This window comes from Thermobia domestica, chromosome 4 (genome assembly GCF_964235325.1).
Source record: "Thermobia domestica chromosome 4, izTheDome1.hap1.1, whole genome shotgun sequence".
Lineage (NCBI taxonomy): Eukaryota > Metazoa > Arthropoda > Insecta > Zygentoma > Lepismatidae > Thermobia > Thermobia domestica.
In genome coordinates, this window is record NC_137457.1 from 12,056,168 (window position 1) to 12,077,725 (window position 21,558).

At 34.2% G+C, this 21,558-nt stretch overlaps 1 protein-coding gene across 9 annotated transcripts in view; it reads left to right on the top strand.

Annotated features, from left to right (window-relative positions):
- LOC145683720 (uncharacterized) overlaps positions 1-21,558 on the top strand; it is a 425,859-nt gene that overhangs the window by 126,702 nt on the left and 277,599 nt on the right. For all 9 annotated transcript variants that reach the window (XM_081755184.1, XM_081755185.1, XM_081755190.1 and 6 more), the window contains 2 exons: positions 5,542-5,574; positions 17,384-17,461. In XM_081755184.1, coding sequence (XP_081611310.1) covers positions 5,542-5,574; positions 17,384-17,461 — 111 coding nt within the window. The remainder of the gene's footprint in view (positions 1-5,541; positions 5,575-17,383; positions 17,462-21,558) is intronic.

The window sequence follows — 21,558 nt, forward strand, 5'->3', positions numbered from 1 at the left end:
GCAGCGACGATATACTGTATTATATGTATTGTACGTAAATGCTCTACGCAGAAATAGTAACAATCAAATGAAAGGATTAGCTATGAATATTTAATTAAATATGTTAACAAAATTACATTCAAGCTAATTTTTTAAATTTAAATTACTTATAAAAGTATTAGAACATTGGACTTATGTCCGCATGTTCCTCGGTTCGATTCCGGCCGGTGTTTCCCTATTTTCGGCCTTTACCAAGGATCGTGAGGCAAAATGGGGAGCCACGTGAAATTAAGACGTGACGGCCATTAGGTCTAGAGAGCTCCTGATGCATCTGTTACGTACAGAGCGTTGCAGCTCGTTGACCAAGTGCTCGCCGCTAGGTTAGACGTAGTTAAACTAGTTACTGGCGGATGACGCTGGAGCACGCTTAGGCCCATAAATTAGTATCTTACGCCAAATGGTTTATACAAGTACTACTTACTCGTTTTAGTAATTTATCACCGAATTATTGTTATAATTTGAAACATGCGTTATTTATGTAATTATCACCAACTTCAATAATTACTTTTGTGGAAGTCTTGACTGTATCAACCCGTACATAAAATAGGTTTTGAATTGAACTTTCAATCACAACCTAAGTCATCTTCGCTATGGCGATGCTTGCTTGGTTTACTAGTAGCCTGTGAAGCTAGCATGCTTCTGTTCATCGTACGATTATAAACAGGAAGATGGTTGTCGCTATATGCTCTTAGCAGATTGTGTGTGTGTTTGTGTGTGTGTCTCAAAAGTCAAAATTTAACATCTTGTCTCAGAAATAATTGAATTGGCAAACTATTTCTGAACATGCCGAAACCACATGTCATTAATTTTTGAAACTTCATTTTGAGGTAACAAAATTAGACTAGAGGCATTTCCAGGAAAGATAAGTTACAAATAACAATTTTAAAAGATATAGGATTTCTGTAATACTGCTTCATAACTGTTAACATTGCTGCATAAAGCTAGAGTTATGTTTTAGAGTTATATAAAGTTACAGATCCATCTTAATACTGTCTTCCCATCTGCGCCTAGGTCTTCCTAATGGTCGTTTTCCGATTGGTCCTCCAGTTAAGACTTTGAAAGTGTTTCTACTTTCTTTCATTCTGACTACCCACCTGAGCCTCCTAGATTTGATGACCCTAACAATGTTTGGTAAACGATATAAATTATGTAGCTCCTCGTTATGAAGTTTCTGCCATTCCCTATTCCCGTTTCTCTTGGGTTTGAATATTCGCCTCAGAATCTTGTTCTCAAATACTTTCAATTTATTTGCTCCTCAGTTGTTCCCTCAAAGTATGCGATCATGTTTTACAACCATACGGCACAGCAGGTATGATTATCGTTCTATACGTTTAAGCTTGAAATTAGGAGTAGTACTATTGAAAAAAACTATGTTGGCTTGGCAACACTGTTGATATGATGTTACTAGAAAATATATCAGACAATTTTCTCTTCTCGATACTTGCATCAGCATAGTTCAGCGTTTCATTTATTTTAGTTTAAAAAATGCAAGGCTATATCAAGATAATTTGTCGACCCTGTGTGTGTAAGTGTGTGTGTGAAAAAATCCTGAAGTGGAAATGCACAATTAATTAGTTACTGTTAATAAGATATAATTACTCACACGAAACTAATATACTTTTTAGCACTTTCATTATTGTACTTCATCAGGTAGGGAAGATAAGGAACAGGGATCTCAATTTATCTCTTGTTATCCATCTCTTCAATTAATTTTCCTATCTTGTAAAATATATTAGCGAAAGATCTTACAGTATGTTTCGTTCTGTATTATTGTTTTTCTTTCATAGGTTGTTGCCATATACAACATTCATTAGTAGTGAGCTTCTGATCTAAATTGAAAAAGAAATGTATTTTTTCCAATTAATGAATGTCATTATTTATGTATCTATTTGTTTGTACATTTCCAGATATAGTTCGTTGGCTATTTTTTACACTAAAATATATAACAGTAATAGACAAAAGATATTATAATTGAACAGCTATAAGAACGTTAACAGAATATTACATATAAATATTTATAAATTAATTTTTCACAATGCGGATAAGAAAATTATTACAGTAATAAAATATATATGTAGTAGGTAGAAGTCTGTTAAATTTAGAAGAAAGCTTGTACCCCAGCGATCTTCTCGTATTGTAACTCTATTTCTCGGATCTTAGAATAAACTCATATTCCGTGTAGCGCGAATTGGCACTTGGAAATTTATGTATGAAAGTAGAGAGTGAATTTTTTGGTCATTTATTATTTTTTGAACAAACAAAATTTCAGCCGGGTTGCTCCAAGAAGTCTATAATTGTTTCAATATTTGACCTACACTGGAACTCTGTGACAGACAAAGGTTAGAAACAAATTAAGACCATTTTCTAGTTATAAAGTTGTGTGGACAGGCCAATGCACGGACAGCATTCTACCATAGAAGAAACGAAATTCTTGTAATAATTAGCTAAAGCTGTCAAATTTTGAAATTTTCTTAAATTTATACAACTTTCCTCACCTATGCAGATAGCTTTCTGTAACAGTAATGTGTTTATTGAAAGTAAGTTGGTCATTAAATGTAACATCTAGATTATTATATATTTGTCCCTTTTTGAACAATTATACTCCCAGTAGCTTTTCGGTGCTTAATAAATCCGTGGATAATACTCTTATTAGCAGAAGATTGCTCTAATGCAGCCATGTGCAGCGCCTGGCTCCCGGCCACTGAACCTTTTCATTTAGCCCGCCTGGCCTAATATTGAAAATGTACTTCTTACATAATCTTAAAGTAAATTGAAAATATTTCCTGAATAACTTTCTCCATCCTGAAAAATATCACCCGCTTTAGAACATCCAGTATACCATGGGATATTGAGAGACTGGTTCAGAACATGAAAGATCAAATTCCCCATTAAAATAATAAATAAACGATAAATAATAAATAAAATGATAAATAAACGAGTTCTTCTGCTTTTCTTTAGTAAATAAATATTTTGTATATTGTTATAACAGTTTTTTGTGTTCCTGTGATGTTGATGTACGTTGAATGAGTTTCTTTATTAAATATGGCCATTCGATTGTTACGAAAATATTTGTCTCATACGGTCCACGATGCCAGTAAATCCTTTATGATTGGCTCACCTATTTTTCCAGCATGCACATTCTTGCTCTAATGGAATAATTATGTACAGTATTAACTAAGTAAAATTAAGGACCACAATAAAATAAAGTAAAATAACTTAATTTAGGCGTCGAAGTTTTAAAAGACCGTAGGAATAGGATATAAAGGAAAGGTTCACTTATACCTCAGTCATTTTGTAATGGTAAAACTCACTGTTCTGTCGGCAATCACCATGATAGTATGTTTCTTTCAATTGGATTACCTCTTTATATTTTCTAAATCATAGTTTTGTGGAGGGTGGATAGTGCCTGGACCTTTCATACGGACTGTTGTATAGTCATAGATGCATTTTTCTAGGGTAGAATAGATTGTACGTCCCTAGAGAATGACACCTTTGTTATTTGGTCTGATCGGAGAAGGATATTGAAGCCTGAGGTCTTGAAGTTTGTGGGGCCGCAGTGGTAGAGCGTTCGCCTCTGGTGCGTGGGGTCCTTGGTAAGATCCTAGCTCTCCCCAAGTGCGCTTTGTGGTGGACAAACACCGTATGTGTAGATTTTCTCGACGTTCTCTCGTCTCCTCCCACTTCTTCATTCCACGATTTCATTCATTCTCATCACCACCGTCTCCTTTAGCTTAGTCGCTATAATCGTGGTACGTAAAACTTAAAAATTTATCTTGAAATTTGTGAAGTTTTTATTCTTAGCCTGTTTTTAGTCATTTGCACACAAGAGTAGTCCAACTTCGTTTAAGGTAATTGTTTGCATTTTCTAAATTTTTGGCAGGGAAATCTTCAGAGGAATCTTTACTGAGATTTCGTGTGTATCACTACTAGATCATCAAATTGTGCAAATTAGGTGTCATTTCCGTAATAGAGTAATACCTGAGTTTGTCCTTGGTAAACCTCTCGGAACATGGCAGGAGAGTTGCATGTTTTTGCTAGATAGGAAGGTGAAGAAAGAAGTTTCTTCTAACGATATTTAAAGCCAAATATAAGTTAGCAATTCAATGTACGTTGTATGTATACATTGAGATTTGAAATGACCAACAAAGTTCCAGCACTTCAATGACAGTGTAGTGTCTTTTTTAATATTATTTTTCTTAAGAGAAGTTCATTGACTAGGATTATTTGGTTTGTTTAAGCCAAGCAAAAGCACTTGAAGTTCAAGTACTTTTCAACTTGTTTGATCTAGCTACTGGTTTCGAGTTTCAATATTTTCAACTTATGACTAAGTCAGGCATCATTCTCAGAACCTTATGTATTAAAATAAAAGTACTATGTTTGTGACTTAATAACTGTTGAACCACAAGGCCGATCTCGATCAAATTTTGAACATAGATGAGGTTCGGGCTGGGAATGGTTCATCATTTCATTTTGACGGTCAAACTTTGAGATGTGAAGGGAAAAAAATTAAATTATGTCCTACGCTTATGCCGGTTAGGCTAAAGGTGGATGAAATGATGGAATGAAGAAAGTGGGAGGAAACAGGAGAACCCCGAGAAAACCCACGAGTACGATACTTGTTTACCACAAAGTCCACACGGCGTGAGCTGGGATCGAATCAAGGACCCCAAGCACCGGAGGTGAACGCTTTACCACTGAGCCACCGCGCCGCGCCTCCTCAGAAGTGGAGAGGATAGATACTTAGATATGATCAAGAATGACCGATATTAGTGTCGAATTTATAGTTTTCGAGGTCTCTGAGACCAATAGTGACATTTACGATGCCGTTTAAATCCAAATTCAGCCTTCGCAACTTGGGGGAGGGGAGGGGAGGGGAGAGATATTTAAAAATTATAGAAAATGACCGATATTAGTGTCGAATTTATACTTTTCGAGGTCACTGAGACCAATAGTGACATTTACGATGCCGTTTAAATCCAAATTCAGCCCCCGTAACTTGGGGGAGGGGAGTGGAGAGATATTTTAAAATGATCGAAAATGACCAATATTAGTGTTGAATCCATAGTTTTCGGGAACGCTGAGACGAATAGTGACATTTACGATGATGTTTAAATCCAAATTCAGCCCCCGCAACTTGGGAGAGGGGAGGGGAGAGATATTTAAAAATTATAGAAAGTGACCGATATTAGTGTTGAATCCATAGTTTTCAGGAACGCTGAGATGAATAGTGACATTTACGATGCCGTTTAAATCAAAATTAATCCCTTTATGTCCAAAATGAAACATTTTTCTTCCGTGCGAAGAACGGGCATTTTGGTAGTTTAAAATATAACGGAACTCAAATAAAGACTTGTACGATATACGTTTGACGTGGAAACATAAAAAGATATATAGTACTAAACATATATATATGTATATATATTGCCAAGTGTAAGTGATTTAATGAGAAATATAGCTAAACAATTTAAAACGACAGAAAAGTAATTTTGTAATTTATTTCAGGGGACACGAGTCGAAGCGCACGTGTTGATGAAGGTAGGTAATTGTTGCTATTCGAAATATTGATTTGTCACTTAAAAATCTTGTTTCTATATTATTAATATTAATTATTATTATTATTGTTATTATATTGCTCGGTATGTTTATCTAAATATTGGTAATTATCAATACTAATATTTACATAAATACACGATACAAAGGTATCATATTGAGCTTTTGAATAACAATTACTTAGTTTTAATTATTTAAATATATTTGATGCAGAAAACAAGTAAAACTATATTTTAAAATTAACATAGCGCATAAGAGGGTGATTCAAATTAACAAAAAAAAAAAAAAAAAAATTATCACTTATCAATAAATTTTCCTGTGGGGAAACTAAATATTCTCCAAATGCATCGGAACAAGCTTGTGGTCTTCAGTAGTAAGGTAACATGTATAAAAATGGATGAGAGAAATATGATATGGAAGAAGGAATATATATATATACCACCAAATAAATATAACATGAGAGATGGGTAGTGAAACCACGAACAAAGCATACTGAGCGAAAGGAAGAGTTCAGTTAAAGAAAGCTCGGTGTCTATGTTGCGTCACTATTGCCAGATCCAAAATATACATCAAAGGTAGATAACCAGATTTGAACAATGCTGCCAAAATCCAGATTTGAAATGGGTTTATATTTATGAATAAAGAATGATTCTTTAATATCCCGTTGTGTTTTGTTTTTGCTGAACCTTTTACATTAACTTGCTTTATATTGTGTGAAAGTTTTTTTAAGTGAAGTGACAAGCTCCGACAAAATCTCATCTTGTGACTTTTTTCATTGTCTAATGTGTTCTTTAGTATTACGTCAACATTGCTTTTGGTTTGACGCATATATGAAGAGTCACATCAGCATTGAGAACGATAAATACCTGACATATTTAGTGGATCAACATAATAAGTTTTAAAGCCCGTAAGATGTTTTCCTCAACTTTTTACTGAGATGCTGGAAGCAGATGCTACACTTTGCAAGAATACGTTGAATTTTTGTCGATAATTGTTTAAAGTAAGGAATTCCCATCCAAGTTCTTCTCCTTTGGGAATTCCTATGCAAAAATTCCTATCCAGTTTGCTTCTTTTAGAATAACTGTTTTGGGGGTTTGCACCGATATTTATGTTTGATGAAACCGCTTTTGTAAAGTACGCAATTTATACCCGTTTCGTTGTCCGATTTGATATAAAAACTTTATTTTGCCATTAAGATCATTTAGGCTATCACAAATTAATAATGCCTTACGAAAGAAAGCCATTGGATAAAGTCAATACTTGGAAGAATTTAATAGGTTCAGCAAATGTAAAAAGCAATAACATACTAAAGAATCATTATTTATTCATTAATATAAACCAGTTTTAAATCTGGATTTTGGTAACATTGATAAAATTTGGTTATCTGCCATTGATAACTTCGATCTTGCAATAGTGGCGTAACATTGGCACCGCACTTCCTTCAACTAAACTCTTCGTTACGCTCACTGTGGTCTGCTCGTAGCTTTAATACCCATCTTTCACGTTATATTTATTTGGTGGTATGTATTCCCTTTTCAAACCATATTTCTCTCATCATTTTTATACTAGTTGCCTTACCACTGAACAAGCTTGTTGGTAGGATAAGTTTAAAGAATATTTAGTTCTCCCAAGGGAGAATTTATTGGTAGGTTACCAATTTTTTGTTACTAAAAATGTATTGTATTTGCAGGAGGAAAATAAAGTTATTAATAAGTCAAATAAAATGTTAATAATTAATTATATAAATTATCAGACAATGTGAATTACTTTCGATTGAATGGAAACTGCTAATATTCATACAAATTATAAAAAGAATTTATATTAAATATATAATAAGAATACATTTATGTTGCGAAAAGTTTAACAAAACTTTATCAATATAAAAATACTTTTTCAAAGTACATCTTTGCATCTGTAATTTTGAGAAAATTTATTGAAACAATATATGTGAAAATACAGTTAAGAATACAGTAGATTTTCAAACTATATAATAATAATGTCTATGTAAAACTGTTAAATCTAATTAAAGAATGGCTGACAATAGACTTGCAGTAATATTGAACTTCAAGTTTTATATTACTAAAATAAGCAAAACATTATCATCGTCTACATTATGCAAGAAGAGAGAAAATGAGAATGGACATACATTAAATTCTACTGCTCTTACAGTATAAGCTATCAATTTAATTGTTATTTCAAAATTTCCAGGAAAATTTATAATAACGCCGTTTTTATGTTAGCTATAACTATATGTTGAAAATAAGTTTTCGACAGCTATTTCTAATAAATGGTGCACTTAGCACACAAGAAAATCAACTCAACTTCTTTCCCTTTGGACATATTTCATTTTTAAGATTTCTATCTGAAGCCTGTTTCAGAGCTTAAAATATTTTGTCCAGATTCTCTTATAATGTAAAAAACAGAAAACAGAAACTTCTCCATGTATTGCAGCGTACCCTGCAAACATTATGTCTCTTTTTTCTCCCAGTTTTCATTCTACACAAATCTCAAATTTTCAGAAGGATTTTGGTATTTAAAAGAAACAAAAACTGCAATGCAAGCAATTAAATAAAGCTTTATTTACTTGAAGTAGAGCTTAGATGTTTACGGAAGAACGATGGTAACAAACGACCTATGCGGTTTGTCATAAGGACCAGACTGTGTCACGTGATCAGGTTAAAAGTCAAGTTGCATGCCAAATCGAGTCTGGAGATTCCAAATCCAGATGTGAGATATTTCAAGCACGTAACCTTCGCATGGGGCGACCTCGGTAATTCACAAAAGATGCATATACTTTATCATTATTATTGATTTCACTCAAAACTTTTTGTCAATGTTCTGTCCATATTTATCTTTCGTGCTAAACATCCTTTTTAAGCTCTTCATTATGTCTTTTGCAATAAGCTTTCAGTTAACCATCTCCTTATTATAGTTTTTGAGAAATGTAGACAACTTCATTTCATTCATTGGCTTTCCATTGACATTAATGTTAATGTTTCGGTTTTTTTTTTTTTTTCTTAACTCTGTTCCATCCATTTTAGATTAATTTGCTTTTAGAATATAGAATCTCCATAGTCTCTTCTACATTTGAGCTAAATTTCAGTCATTTCCCTCAAATTCTGTTCACATCATTGCAACTGCATAGGCTCTTTGTCACCCTTATAAGCTTAAGAAATAGTACGACGCCATCAGCGATTGTACTCATTGTACACTCCGTGTCCCTTAGCTATTACTCTGGATCTAAGTTTCCACTCAAGGAGACTGTATTGACACATTTTGATCAAATTTATTTCATTCCTCTTGAGAAATGTTTCAAAGACCGTGGAGTGTACACGGGATCGACGGCCAACCATTCATTTCATCATTCGGAATTCACAAATATTCATGGGAATATTCTTAAAAATAGTTGTAGGAATTTCCGTTTTACGTGCCATTTGCTTCATGTACGTCTCTGTTGACTTCGCCATAGGACTAGCAGGGCCGGCGCTAGCAGTTTTGCCGCCCTGGGCGGTACTTTTACATGCCGCCTCTTCAATCCGCAAACTTTATTTGGACAGAAGACATTCAAGTGTCACGGAAAATTAATATGCCCCATTTAAAAACATGTACGAAATGGAAAAGTAAACAAAAAAATGAACTACTTCTCTCGAGTGCTTACATAATATTTAAACGACTCCATACACTACGCAATATTCAGTATCCTCGATTTTGCTGTATATCTGTGATATGCAGCAGCGCATACAGAAAATAAAACAAGTATGATTTAGTCACAACTAAGAATTTTACTTTTTAAGTTTATTTTGTACCAAAAGGTGTTTCCAATAGAGTAGGCTATGGAGCATGAAGATATTACGACATAACTAAGTGATTAGCCTAAACCTTATAATGTACTAGAACACAATAGACAGACATAAATTTAACACACCTTAATTGAAAGAAACTTTTCTTGCTGTTATGAGAAAATTCCTTTATCACATTCGCGTAGTCCAATATTCCAGCCAATTCGTGTACTGTTGATATCGCTAGACTACTCAAGTGTGTTTCAGACATGAAAGAGCATATCGTCGCTGCGTCTCGAAGAATCGCTATGTGTTAAAACCACAACTTTTCAGAAATAAAAAACATTCTGAACTTTTAAAATTTTGGCAAATAAACGGAAACACTTGAAAAATACAATAAAATTGGTTCTGCATATATTATGCACTGCACATTGTTGTAGCTTGCTTCAACAGTATTATATTACTATTTTTGTGTTTACGTAGCACCTTTTGCGCCTTTATAAGCACATAGAGGATTTGTATACATTAATCAATGCGTACGTGATGAGAACCAGAAGCCTTTAATTTCAATCTATAGTTTTTCATTGTTGTGGCGAAACAATTGAATATTAACTTATGACATTTTAAGGGACGCTGCCTGACAGCTTTGATTTATTTGCACGACATAACTCACTTTCGACAAAAATGTCACATAACGGTTCTTCGAGGCGCAGCGACGATATATAGTTTTTAATAAGCTTAAGTTTCGAAAAACTTCTTTCTCCACTTGCCACTGTTACCGATAAGGTTAACAAAATCTAAGTGCAACACTGATATCGTGAGCAATGTCATGTTCCTTAATTAATTTTAAAGTCTCTTTTAGTAAACATTTAGACTTAATTATAGCGGATAACACTTCTTTCAGTTCGTCTTTCAAATCACTGGGGTTAATATCTTTAGATTATTCGTGTGTAAAAATGCTGACAAGTTTAGTACACTTTTCAGACAAAAGTTCAGGTAGCATATCTTTAAGATTACTTATATCGTAAAGAAAATCGAAATACTTGCTGTGATGTTTAAGTTGTTCAAACCTTTCTCTTAAAGCTAAAACAATTATGTCTAGAACTTTGTAATAAAAATCAATCTTGTATGTTGTTTGTGGATCTTCAATAGCTTAATTTTCTGCCTCGTACTGAAACTGTCTCTTCTTCTTTCGACTTCGAGTATGCACCTATTACCTATCCGCGGATCATCCATATCTAATGCTGATGCCAGCTCCATCGCATCAACTAAGTAAGATTGAAACTTTGCATCGTTTCTTCTCCTCCTCTCAAAGTACTCAAATACATTTTCAAGAAACTCGACTGCATTCAACACATTAAAATCAATGCTTTGAAGACTTTTGCTTACTATGTTTACGTCGAGTAAAAAAACATACCAGATAACGAGTGAGCAAAGTAAAGTAAAGTCACGCAGCTGGTTTGCTATACACAGAGCATCGTGGGGACCATTCTATCTGTTCTATTGTCGTTACTTATTTGAAGTAAGGCATCATAAATCTACCCTATTTGATATCTAAGTTGAGTCAGAGCATCAATTCGGCTCTCCATCCTTATGGTGCTTTATGGTTTTAAAGTGAGACTGCTAATAGGAGTCTATGTTTCTTTAGTATGGCCCAACGTTGAACTGACGCAAAAAAGAAAGAAAAAAAAGTCATAAGCTTTTTTAACTATACAAAAAATGAAACTGCGTATTGAGATGCTGTGGCTACATTGTTGAGACAAGATTTAGTGAATGACTACCGCAAGGAGCATAAAAGGCTCGGGAATTTATTTCTTAAATTCTCCTCTGAATTCCTGAATGTTTGCCTTTCATATTGAAACCATTGTCGTATCCTTGACCCCTCATTGTCTTTGACAGGAATGTTCATTTCCTTTAGCTGTTTAATTATTACTTCTGTGAGTCCTAGACTAGTGATGTCTGTTACTGGTATGAAACCAAGAAAGTGTTCGCAAATTTTTACAATGCATTCTCCATTACTGTATGTAATTTGAACAAAACGAACGATTATTGTCATTCGCTCAGTAAATTGGTTAACAACTTGCTGCTAGAACCTAAATGTCTCTAGAAGCTGTATGCTAGAACGGCCTTCTTCAAGTGAGAATGTATCTTTTGCATACTTGGAGTGGAGCGTTAAAACATTGCTGAATAGAAAAAATATAAAAGAAACCTTGATAGTCTTATCCATCCTAGCTGAAAATCTTATCTATGCCACTGCAAAAGAAATATTGAACGAGATACCTGTGGCTCATTCATTTTGATAATTGAAAATGAAGGAGAATGCTCCGAAATTCCTGAGTGAGCATTATCCCGAATGTGAGTGAAGTAAGTTCAATTACATTCTCTGGTGAACACAATTTATTTCTCCATGTGGGCCTATTACGAAGCATTATATTTTGATAGTATACTTTTCTCTTTCAAATTTTGCCGCCCATTAGACTCGCCACCCTAGGCGATGGCACGGCTCGACCCCCCCTCGCGCCGGCCCTGAGGACTAGATACCTTGCTTTGGTGAACGACAACACGACATATCTTGCTAGTATATAGAGATGATAGAGATGCAGTCGCTTATAACTCGACTACGGAAACTGAAAAGTTTTCTTCGGCTTTTCCTCCATTAGCTAACGTTGTTTTCGTGTTTGCTGTTGTTCATGTATATTTTCCATCTAGCAGGAACTGGCAACAGTGAAAGGAAGTAAAAAGAAGGAAAAACCGAAAAAAGATGGTGGCAAGTGAAGTAGGAGAATTAATGACAGCTTGCAAAAGTATTTTTGTATGGTGTATAGAATTGACTTTTATTATTCTACGAAAGAATAAATTTATTTTTACAAAAATTCAAACGAAAGTTTCATAATAAGGTCAATTTAAATACAAAGAAATTAGTTATTTTGCCTACTTATTAAAAACAAACGGAAGAACAAAGAAGCACATGTGTTGATAATAGTGTTTTTTTCTTTTGTGTGTGTGGGTGTGGTTTTTTGAGAAAAAGTTTTATTGTGTGAATTTTCATATAATATTTTGTCCTATTACTCATCAGTGTGTTTATATTTCATTATTAGTATGTTGAAATCGACATATATTCCAAAGTTGGGCGTCCGCTTTCGCCACGTTTTTTCGCTCTTATCTCCTTTCCACATTTTCTGCAATTTGTTATTAGGTTCATTATTATCAACGTATTGCTTCACAAATGTTAAAACTGTTAGTTCATTGCCCTTGTACATTCGCCATGTTGATAACATAAATGTTCGTTACTTTCGCAGAATGCAACTGCTTGATTACCTTGTGCCAAGTAGTTCCTTTCGCTCGGGTATGGTCCTAAGTTTATAACCGCTTATATATAACAAATAGACAGATTTTTCGAGACCCTTATATATTAACAAGCACACAAACGATCAAATTATCCATATCTTTCCTGTAAATTTTAAAAATTTTGTTGGAAACGGATGCCCAACTTTGGAACTTAACCCTTGAAATCTTGTGTCAAGTTCAATTATTAAGCAAAATTGCAAGAAGTGATTACTAAACGTATCAGTGCAAATATCTGAATATCCTCATAACATTATAGTAAAGGGTACACCTGAAAGATACATATATTGATAGTACCCAAAGTATAAGTTTATCCATACCAATCATTTGATATTTTTCAGTTACAAAAAAAAAAAAGTCATTGATTAACGAGGTAGGTTTACTGAATATCCTGTAATGTATGGAATTCTTCACGGTGTATAAATAATAATCTGCTTGGCATTAAAAGATGTAATTTATCAATTGCTTATATTTTGACAGACATATAAGTGTTTGTTTATGCAAGAGTGTGAAAGCCTTAGTGAGCGAAGGCATGAGAGCTGTTCATATTCATATTCATATTCATATTTATTTGCCTGTTTATAGCTTACAAATGAGGACAATCCTCAATTAAGCATTACAGTTGTCAGATATGATTTACATTCTCTATATATTATCAGTAAGATAAGTTTCCACAGAGTAATAGCTTTTTTCCAACAATAATTCTAACAGAGTATTTCTGAATATCCGTTTTTCGTTAATGTTCTTATACTTTGCTGGTAATTTGTTATATAATTTTATACAATTCATATACACAGTTTTGCTAAAATTTGCATAATTCTGTTGGATAGTATACATATTACAATTCTGCCTAGTATTGTATGAGTGAATCGTATTAGCTAAAGTAAATAAATCCTTGTGCTCGATTACATACATAATTGTGCGATATATATATAAACTAGGTAATGTCAATAATTTATACTTTTTAAAAATATTTTTACATGAGGATCGTTCAGGCATACTTAACATTATTCTAATAATTTTTTTCTGTATTCGGAATGTACTAGCACTTATTCTCGAATTCCCCCAAAATATAACACCATAGTTTATTATTGAAAAAACTTTGCTATAGTATAAGGACATGACAGCTTCCTTGCACAAACTACCTTGCAACCTACGGAATGCAAAGCAGAGTGAACTGAGTTTAGTATTAATGTATTCAACATGAGTATTCCATGTTAAATCTTCATTAACATATACTCCTAGAAATTTAATAGATGGTGTTTGACATAATTCTACAGTGCCTATAGTTATTGGTACAAGTTCATTTCTTTGGCCCGGGAATCGAAATTTGACAATGTTAGTTTTTCCTAAATTCATAGTTCATTTATTTATGTTTAACCAACTAATAATTTTTGTTAGCGTCTTTGTAGTGAGCCTTTCTGCTTCATTTAATGAGTCTCCACTGACAAGAACATTTATGTCATCAGCATACAATGTTGACTTCACACAGCCTAGACTATTAACCAAATCATTAATATATACAACAAACAAAAGAGGTCCCAATATTGATCCTTGTGGTACTCCTTTTGTTACTTTCATTAAAGATGATTTAAACATTGTTCTTCTGCCATTTACCTCTTTACAGATGCCAACAGTTTGACTACGTTCAGATAAATACGACTTTATCCAATTGTTTGCCACACCTCTGATGCCATAAGAATACAATTTTTCTAGCAAAATACCATGGTCTATAGAATCGAACGCCTTAGATAAATCAACAAAAATACCAATTACATGCTTTCCTTTATTTATATCCATTGCTACATCAGAGATGAAATTAAAGATTGCAGTGTTGGTTGACTTCTGGCTTTGAAACCCGTGTTGACTTGTGGATATTATATTATTTAAAAGGAAAAGTTATTTAGTCGCGCTTTCATTGCTAACTCAAATATTTTAGAAAAGCACGACAAAACTGAAATACGACGATAATTATTTAACTCCAATTTACTTCCCTTTTTATACACAGGTGTAACTCTAGCTAACTTAAGCCGCGTAGGAAAAATTCCTGTCAAAAATGAATGATTTATTATATGACAGAGTTGATGTGCAATAAGAAGAGAACTTTCCTTTACAATCATGGATGGCACTTCATCCCAACCTGGAGAGCTGGAGCTTTTTAAGCTTTTTATTATTTGTAAGATTTCCTCTGGTGTAGCTGGTTTCAGGAAAAGCGACTTAGTTATTCCGCTCTGTAGCTTAGAGTTATTTTCTTGATGAGCTATTTTGATTGGGTTAAATGTTTCTAAAGTTAAGAAATATTTATTAAAATGATTTGCAATCTTATCTGGGTTACATACTACTTGAGAGTTTACTTTTATTGCATCAATTCCTGTTGTTTTTACCTTATTCATCTTACCATTAATATGCTGAGTCATGTTCATATGCTGAGTCATACAAAAGAGTGTTATTCTATATATGTATTAATACGTTAACTTCAGAAGTAGTCAACGAGGATGTCCGGAAGTAATACTCTATTGAGAGGGAATTATAGTACCTTTGAAGTGTTTTACTTCAGGATAAGTTCAAGATATTTCTAACAAAAAAGTCAGATAACTGGAATTTTTCAGACCATTTCAAGGTATACAGTGTTCAATGTCAAATATTAATCAAATACTTTATTGAACCCTTCTGGCTGTTACAAATACACAGGAATAGAATGTGTTTCTGGACTTAGCTGTTTTCTAGAAGCTACAGAATAATACTTTCCTGGACCGGGCTGCTTCATCGCAGCTACACGCTCCAAACTACTTACCTGTTAATAAGCTGCACAGATTTTAGGCTTTTTGTCCATTCTCTGTAGCATTTGTCATCATATCAGTAACCACCACCAACACAAAGGCGCGTGAAAACTTTACGTACTCTCACGTATTCAGTCAGAAACACCTCTGGAACCGTAGGATAATAGAAATTAGCGATCTTTATTTCACACGCATGTATCGTCCGTTCGTCAAATGTATCTCCTGCAAAAGGGCGATGTTACAATATCCGTCTGCATGTCTTCCTGTTCATAATAAGTGAGGGACAGAACATATGAACTCGAGCCTTAGGTTTCCTTACAAGATGTAAACCTGGCGGAATTATGTGATCTGCAGTCGCGACGGAACATTGTACCACTTTTGCTATTGCTCTTTCATTTGAGGTGAATTTAGCATCTCTTTCAGCAGTGAGTCTATATGAGACGTGGACCTATAGCTTAACGTAAGATCCGACACATATGAGCTTCCGGCTGGAATGAATCCGGATATCCTACACTAAAAGTGTGTAAGCTACCCACATTACTATTATTGTTTTGAGCCTGCGGGTTCTCACGTCGCACAAACGAGTGCTTTCTCTGCACCACATTGGAGTACACAAGACCTCCGATATCTAAGATGATCACTGTTGGTAGACCGAACAAATCAGGGATTCCAGTTTTGTTGCGATTCAATACAACGTTGATCTCTTTTCTTAACACGCGGAAACGTTTGTTCACTATCTTTTTTGTATGACTATAACCAAAGTCGTTAAAAAAAAAAAAAAAAAAAAAAACAACTCCCAAAACGCCGTAAATGTCAGAAGCATATAGTCACCAGTACATGATATAGTCCTCCTCTCTACAAATCAACACACAGCACACGTCTACGAATTACCCGCTATTCAAACATGGCACTACCTTGCCTTCTACTGAAAACTCTTATTTCTCCTATGAAACAATATATATATTTTAAAAAGTGAGAATTAAGTTTTAAATAGTTGAAAAATATTCCCGAAAATGTGGGATATATTCTGTTCAGTAAAAAAAAATAATGGTTATAAGCTTTTTATAAACGAAGGTAATATTTACAATTGAAAACAAAATCTTACAAAAACAGTAATAACGATTTTAGTTGTAGTTTCGATAATTTATCATTGCCTTCTTCAGACACAAACATCATATAATGTGTTATAGATCTCCGAAACTGGAACGCAAGTTCGTTATTAATACAGGGTGTTCCATGGAGCAGATAGCTCACATTAAAAAAAAAGAAAAAGAGTTCATATGGACCTGTGGTCAAAAGTTGACATTTTCGGAGTTACAAGGTGCCGAAAACGTGAAACAAGTCAACTTTAGAAGTTCATAGCTCCACTACTATGGGAGTTATCGTAATCGGGTCGAGACATCACTGAGGAACTAGTATGTGAACTATCCAAATATCTATCTTTCAGAACCTGTGGTACTTGCACAATCATTTTTAGAGAGGCTGTTTAGGAGTATGCTCCACCTATCTTTCTAAAAATTGGTGTGCAAGTACTGAAGCATTCTTAAACGTGTATGTTTCGATGGTTCACATTACACTTCCTCAGTGATATTTTGACCGATTACGATCGGTCCAATAGTAGTGGAGCAATGAACTTTGAAGTTCACTTGTTTCACGTTTTCGGCACCCTATAACTCCAAAACTATCCACTTTTGAGCACAGGTTCATAAGAACTTTTTTCTTATTTTTCTTATGTGAGGAATATATTCCCAAAACACTGTGACAAATTTTAGTAACACCCTGTATATGGTTAATGCTCTGGTTAGATTTAGTTATTTATTTTCAGTAATAGTCAGATTCTAACTTAATGTGAACAGCATTTAAAGTTTATGATATTTTCTTGGTACACAGGACGTGAAGATGCTATCCTGAAAGGAATTAACCCCGATCTTCTGATTTTGGAAGAAGTGGACATAAACTACAACAACGGTAAGTTACTATGCGATTTGAAATTTAAATATATTTGTGTATTAATTATCGCAGGAATAATACGAAGCATTCTGTTAAGATTAGCTAACAGTCATCTGTATTTTTCTCTAGGAATCTTAAAATAATTGTTATATTCTTAGTGTAATTACAGAAACCAGTTCTGTTGCTTCGATAGCTATACAATAATGAAAAACTTTGGGTACTAAGTCGTATTTATTTCTACATTTTATAGAAATTAGTTCTCTCTCCTCCTCTAGTAGCTGTTCTCGGGTTAGCAGTGAGGTAAATGCTGTTGTATCTTGCAACGTTTCGAGAGCTGACATTGTGATTATCTTTAGATAAACACGATGGGACAATAGAGTGCCTGGAATATATGATTCATGTATGTGGGATTGGATCTTCTGATGGTGTTTGAAATAACGACTTCTGATTGGTGCTTGAAATGGTGGGATATGATTGGTGTCCATGTTTGATTCAGTTGGAATCCTGTGTCTCTATTAAGGTTCGTTTTTTCTTGCGTGATTGCAATAGCTTCTTTTATCCTGCAGGAAAAAAAAAAAAAAAAAAAAAAAACTGCGACCAGCCAAAGACGATCTGGGCCTTCGAACACCTGGGGTTTACTGCATTCCTTGTGAATATGGCAAGGCATATATTGGACAAACAGGAAGGACCATTGAAGCCAGATGGAAAGAACACAAGTTACATCAGATTAAACCAACCAGGAAACTTCGGGCTGGCCGAGCATAGCATCAGTCAGAAATAAGATTTTATTGACAGATACTAAAATAATAGCAAAAAATGCTAAAGATTTTGCCATAGCAGAATAAAAGAAGCTGTTGCAACCACGCAAGAAACAAGCGAACCTTAATTGAGACACAGGATTCCAAATACCGCCATTTCAAGCACCAATCAGAAGCTGCAATTTCAACCACCAATCACAGACACACACACGAAGTACAGTGTGTTTGAAAAAGAACTCCCTAGTTTTAATGTGTCCTAGAATCTGCACAATGTGACAAACACTATTCTAGTTTGTGGTGTTTGATTCATCAACTCTCCAAGTTTGGACCCCTGCAGTTGGCAATTCTGCTTGACCTTGAGACGGCACCAGCGCTGTTTTTTTCCCTCTGTTTCCTCAGTTCAGTCCAGGCAGGCGGCAGTTCAGGATAGGCAAGACTGGCTCAATACCTTAGCCACCTCGAAGCCCAGACTTAACCCCACTAGACTTTTTCTTTTGGGGTCACATAAAAAATGTATACAGTGAAAAAAAATCAGATACATCAATCATTTACGGGAAAGAATCGTAACAGCGGTTGGGACAGTTACACCTGAAATGTTGGTGAATACGTGGCGAGAAGTGGAATATCGTCTCGACCTGTGCAGGGCCACAAATGGATCCCACGTTGAAGTCTACCAACATTAAACAAAACTTTAAGGGTCTCTCTTTCATGATATGTACTCATTGATGTAAATTTTTATTCATTTCCCAATTAAATTTATACTTAAAACTAGGAGTTCTTTTTCAAACACCCTGTATATACTCCAAGCACTTTTTTCTCCATTATATTTACTTGAAGATGAGGACAATGTCAAGCCTCAAAACGTAGCAAGATACAACAGTATTTACTTGGCTAATAACCCCAGAAGACCTGTTTGTAACATTCTTTTTGATTTTAAAGCTTTATGTGAAGAAAGAACTAAAGTGAATAACATAAAAAAAAAAAAAAAAATGAAATTGAAAAGCCGAAGCTCCTCATTATTGTCTTGCTGTCAAATCAGCAGAATTGTTGCTGAAACCATATACGAGTATAACGATCCTTTATGAATTGCCATCTCACATTATAGGTGGGTGTTATTTAATCTTTGTTTATATTTCTTTCTGTACTGTTCGTTTATGTGTTACTCGTTTATTTTTCTTTATTTATTGTTCTTTTATTTAACACTCTAGTTGACTGTAGATTCTATAACCTTTATGAGAGCTCATCAAGTATACTGAATGTCTTAAAGCGAAACGCAGTCTATATGCCTGTCTCTCAGCAAGAGGAGAGGTTTTCTAATCGTTTCGTCGTTCACCACATGTGTAAAAGTGTTACGAGTAGGAACTTTAAATTCTTAAAGTTTTCACCTTGAAAAAGAAAGAAAGATCGACGTTCACTAGATCTCCGAAACCATTGCCCGCAAGGAACTTAAGTGTGCAGAAATCCTCCCTTGAACCGAACACTGAGATAATTTTGCGCAATATATACTGTATACTGTACGGAGAATTGAGACCTTGAACACTTTTCGCCGCTCAATAAGTCTCCCAAAACTGCCCAACGTACAAAGTTGAAATTTTGTACAAATATTCTCCATATTTCCTTAAATATGTGTAAGACAAAGTTCTGAGTAAATCAACTAAGAGGGGTATGTACACTCATGTCCAAAATTATTGTCGCATGTCTATAAATATTTTGTTATAAGAATATAATTTGATAACGAATTCGCCCGGTATTTCTTATAATGTTAGTATGCATATAATCGGCAAAGACATGCATGAGGCAAATTTCATGTCAAAAGAGCAGTAAATAATAACAATAAAACGAAAATAAAACTTTCGTGTCCATTTAGCAACATTTTGTTTTACTCATTCTAATTTTCGTATTTATAATTATTTTTCTATGAAATTTACCACAAATATACATTCCCTGATTATACACATAGCATCAATATTAAAAGTACCCTGCAAAACCATTATCAAATTATATTCTTACAAAAACAAAGTTATAGATATGCGACAATCATTTTGGGCATGAGGGTGCACATTAATTACATTATTATTACTAATCACTTTCTTTCCAGGAAAAAGGTGTTTCATTATTGTTAGGATTTCTTTTGAAACCCTCAGCATACAATCATGAAATTTATATACTACAATATTTTGACTCGATTTGGCTAAGGTTTGACACTGCGAAAAGACAATCTAAGGGTGACTTGCAAAATTCATTCTTCTGGAGAATGTGAATATTGAGCATAAATTTCCACAAAACAGAAAAATCTTCCGATTTCCAGTGCTAGAGAGTAACTTGCCGTAGTTTCCTCTTGGATAAAACTCACTTACGAGCGTCATTAAAATAAATGGATTTCGGACTCATGATTATCGACTAAATATTTTAATACGACTCTCATGTGTTAGATTGAATCCACTGTTTCAGGTTGTGGAAATGAAATTTGACCCGATTTTTACATTGTAAAAAAGCTTTTACTGTCGATTGTGTGAGAGTTTACATAACAACATTGAAACAAACTAGCATCAATAAGTATTTTTAAACCAAAAAGAGTTTCCAGATTTGTTTCAAATATAACCATGAACTTCATTCTTTCTCTAAAAAAAAAAAAAAAAAAAAAAAAAAAAAAAAAAAAAAAAAAAAAAGTGTTAATTTAAAACAGAAGAAGCTTAAAAGGGTTAGATTCTTCTTTAACATGAACAGTTCGCAAAGTGAGGAACTCTTTTGCTCAAATCTAAATATTAACGTTTCGCTTGCCAAAACGTTGATTTAAATGATACGGATGATGTAAAAACAGTATTACAAAAAAGAAAAGAAAAAAATCAGAGGAGATTTACCGACTTGGAGTAATTTTTAACTATAGTGCTTATACGTGGGTCGTTCAATATGTTTCCCCAATTTTTTTTTTTTTTTTTTTAAAGACACGGTACATTTGTAAACTATACACACATAAATGTGGGTCCTTTCTCACTTCTTCGCGTAATTCCCATTGAAATTCAGGCATTTGTCTCACCAATTTGTACAAACACTTTGCAAAAAGTCAGGGCTCTGGCTATTTAGCACTCTCCTCACCTTCCGATTCAATTTTTCATCACCAGATGGCAGGAGACTAGGTCGCTTATGTTAAATCTAAACTCTTCTTCAGGGAAACGCAACTCAACATAAGTGACCTGGTCTCTTCTTCACGATAACGCTCTGCCCCACTCAGTACAAAAACCAAGAAACAAAATTGATGAATTAGGGTAGAAACAGCTAATCCACTCTCCATACAACCTCAGTTTAGCTCCGAATTCCTTCCATCATTTCCCGATGTTAAAGTCTGCATTGAAAGGG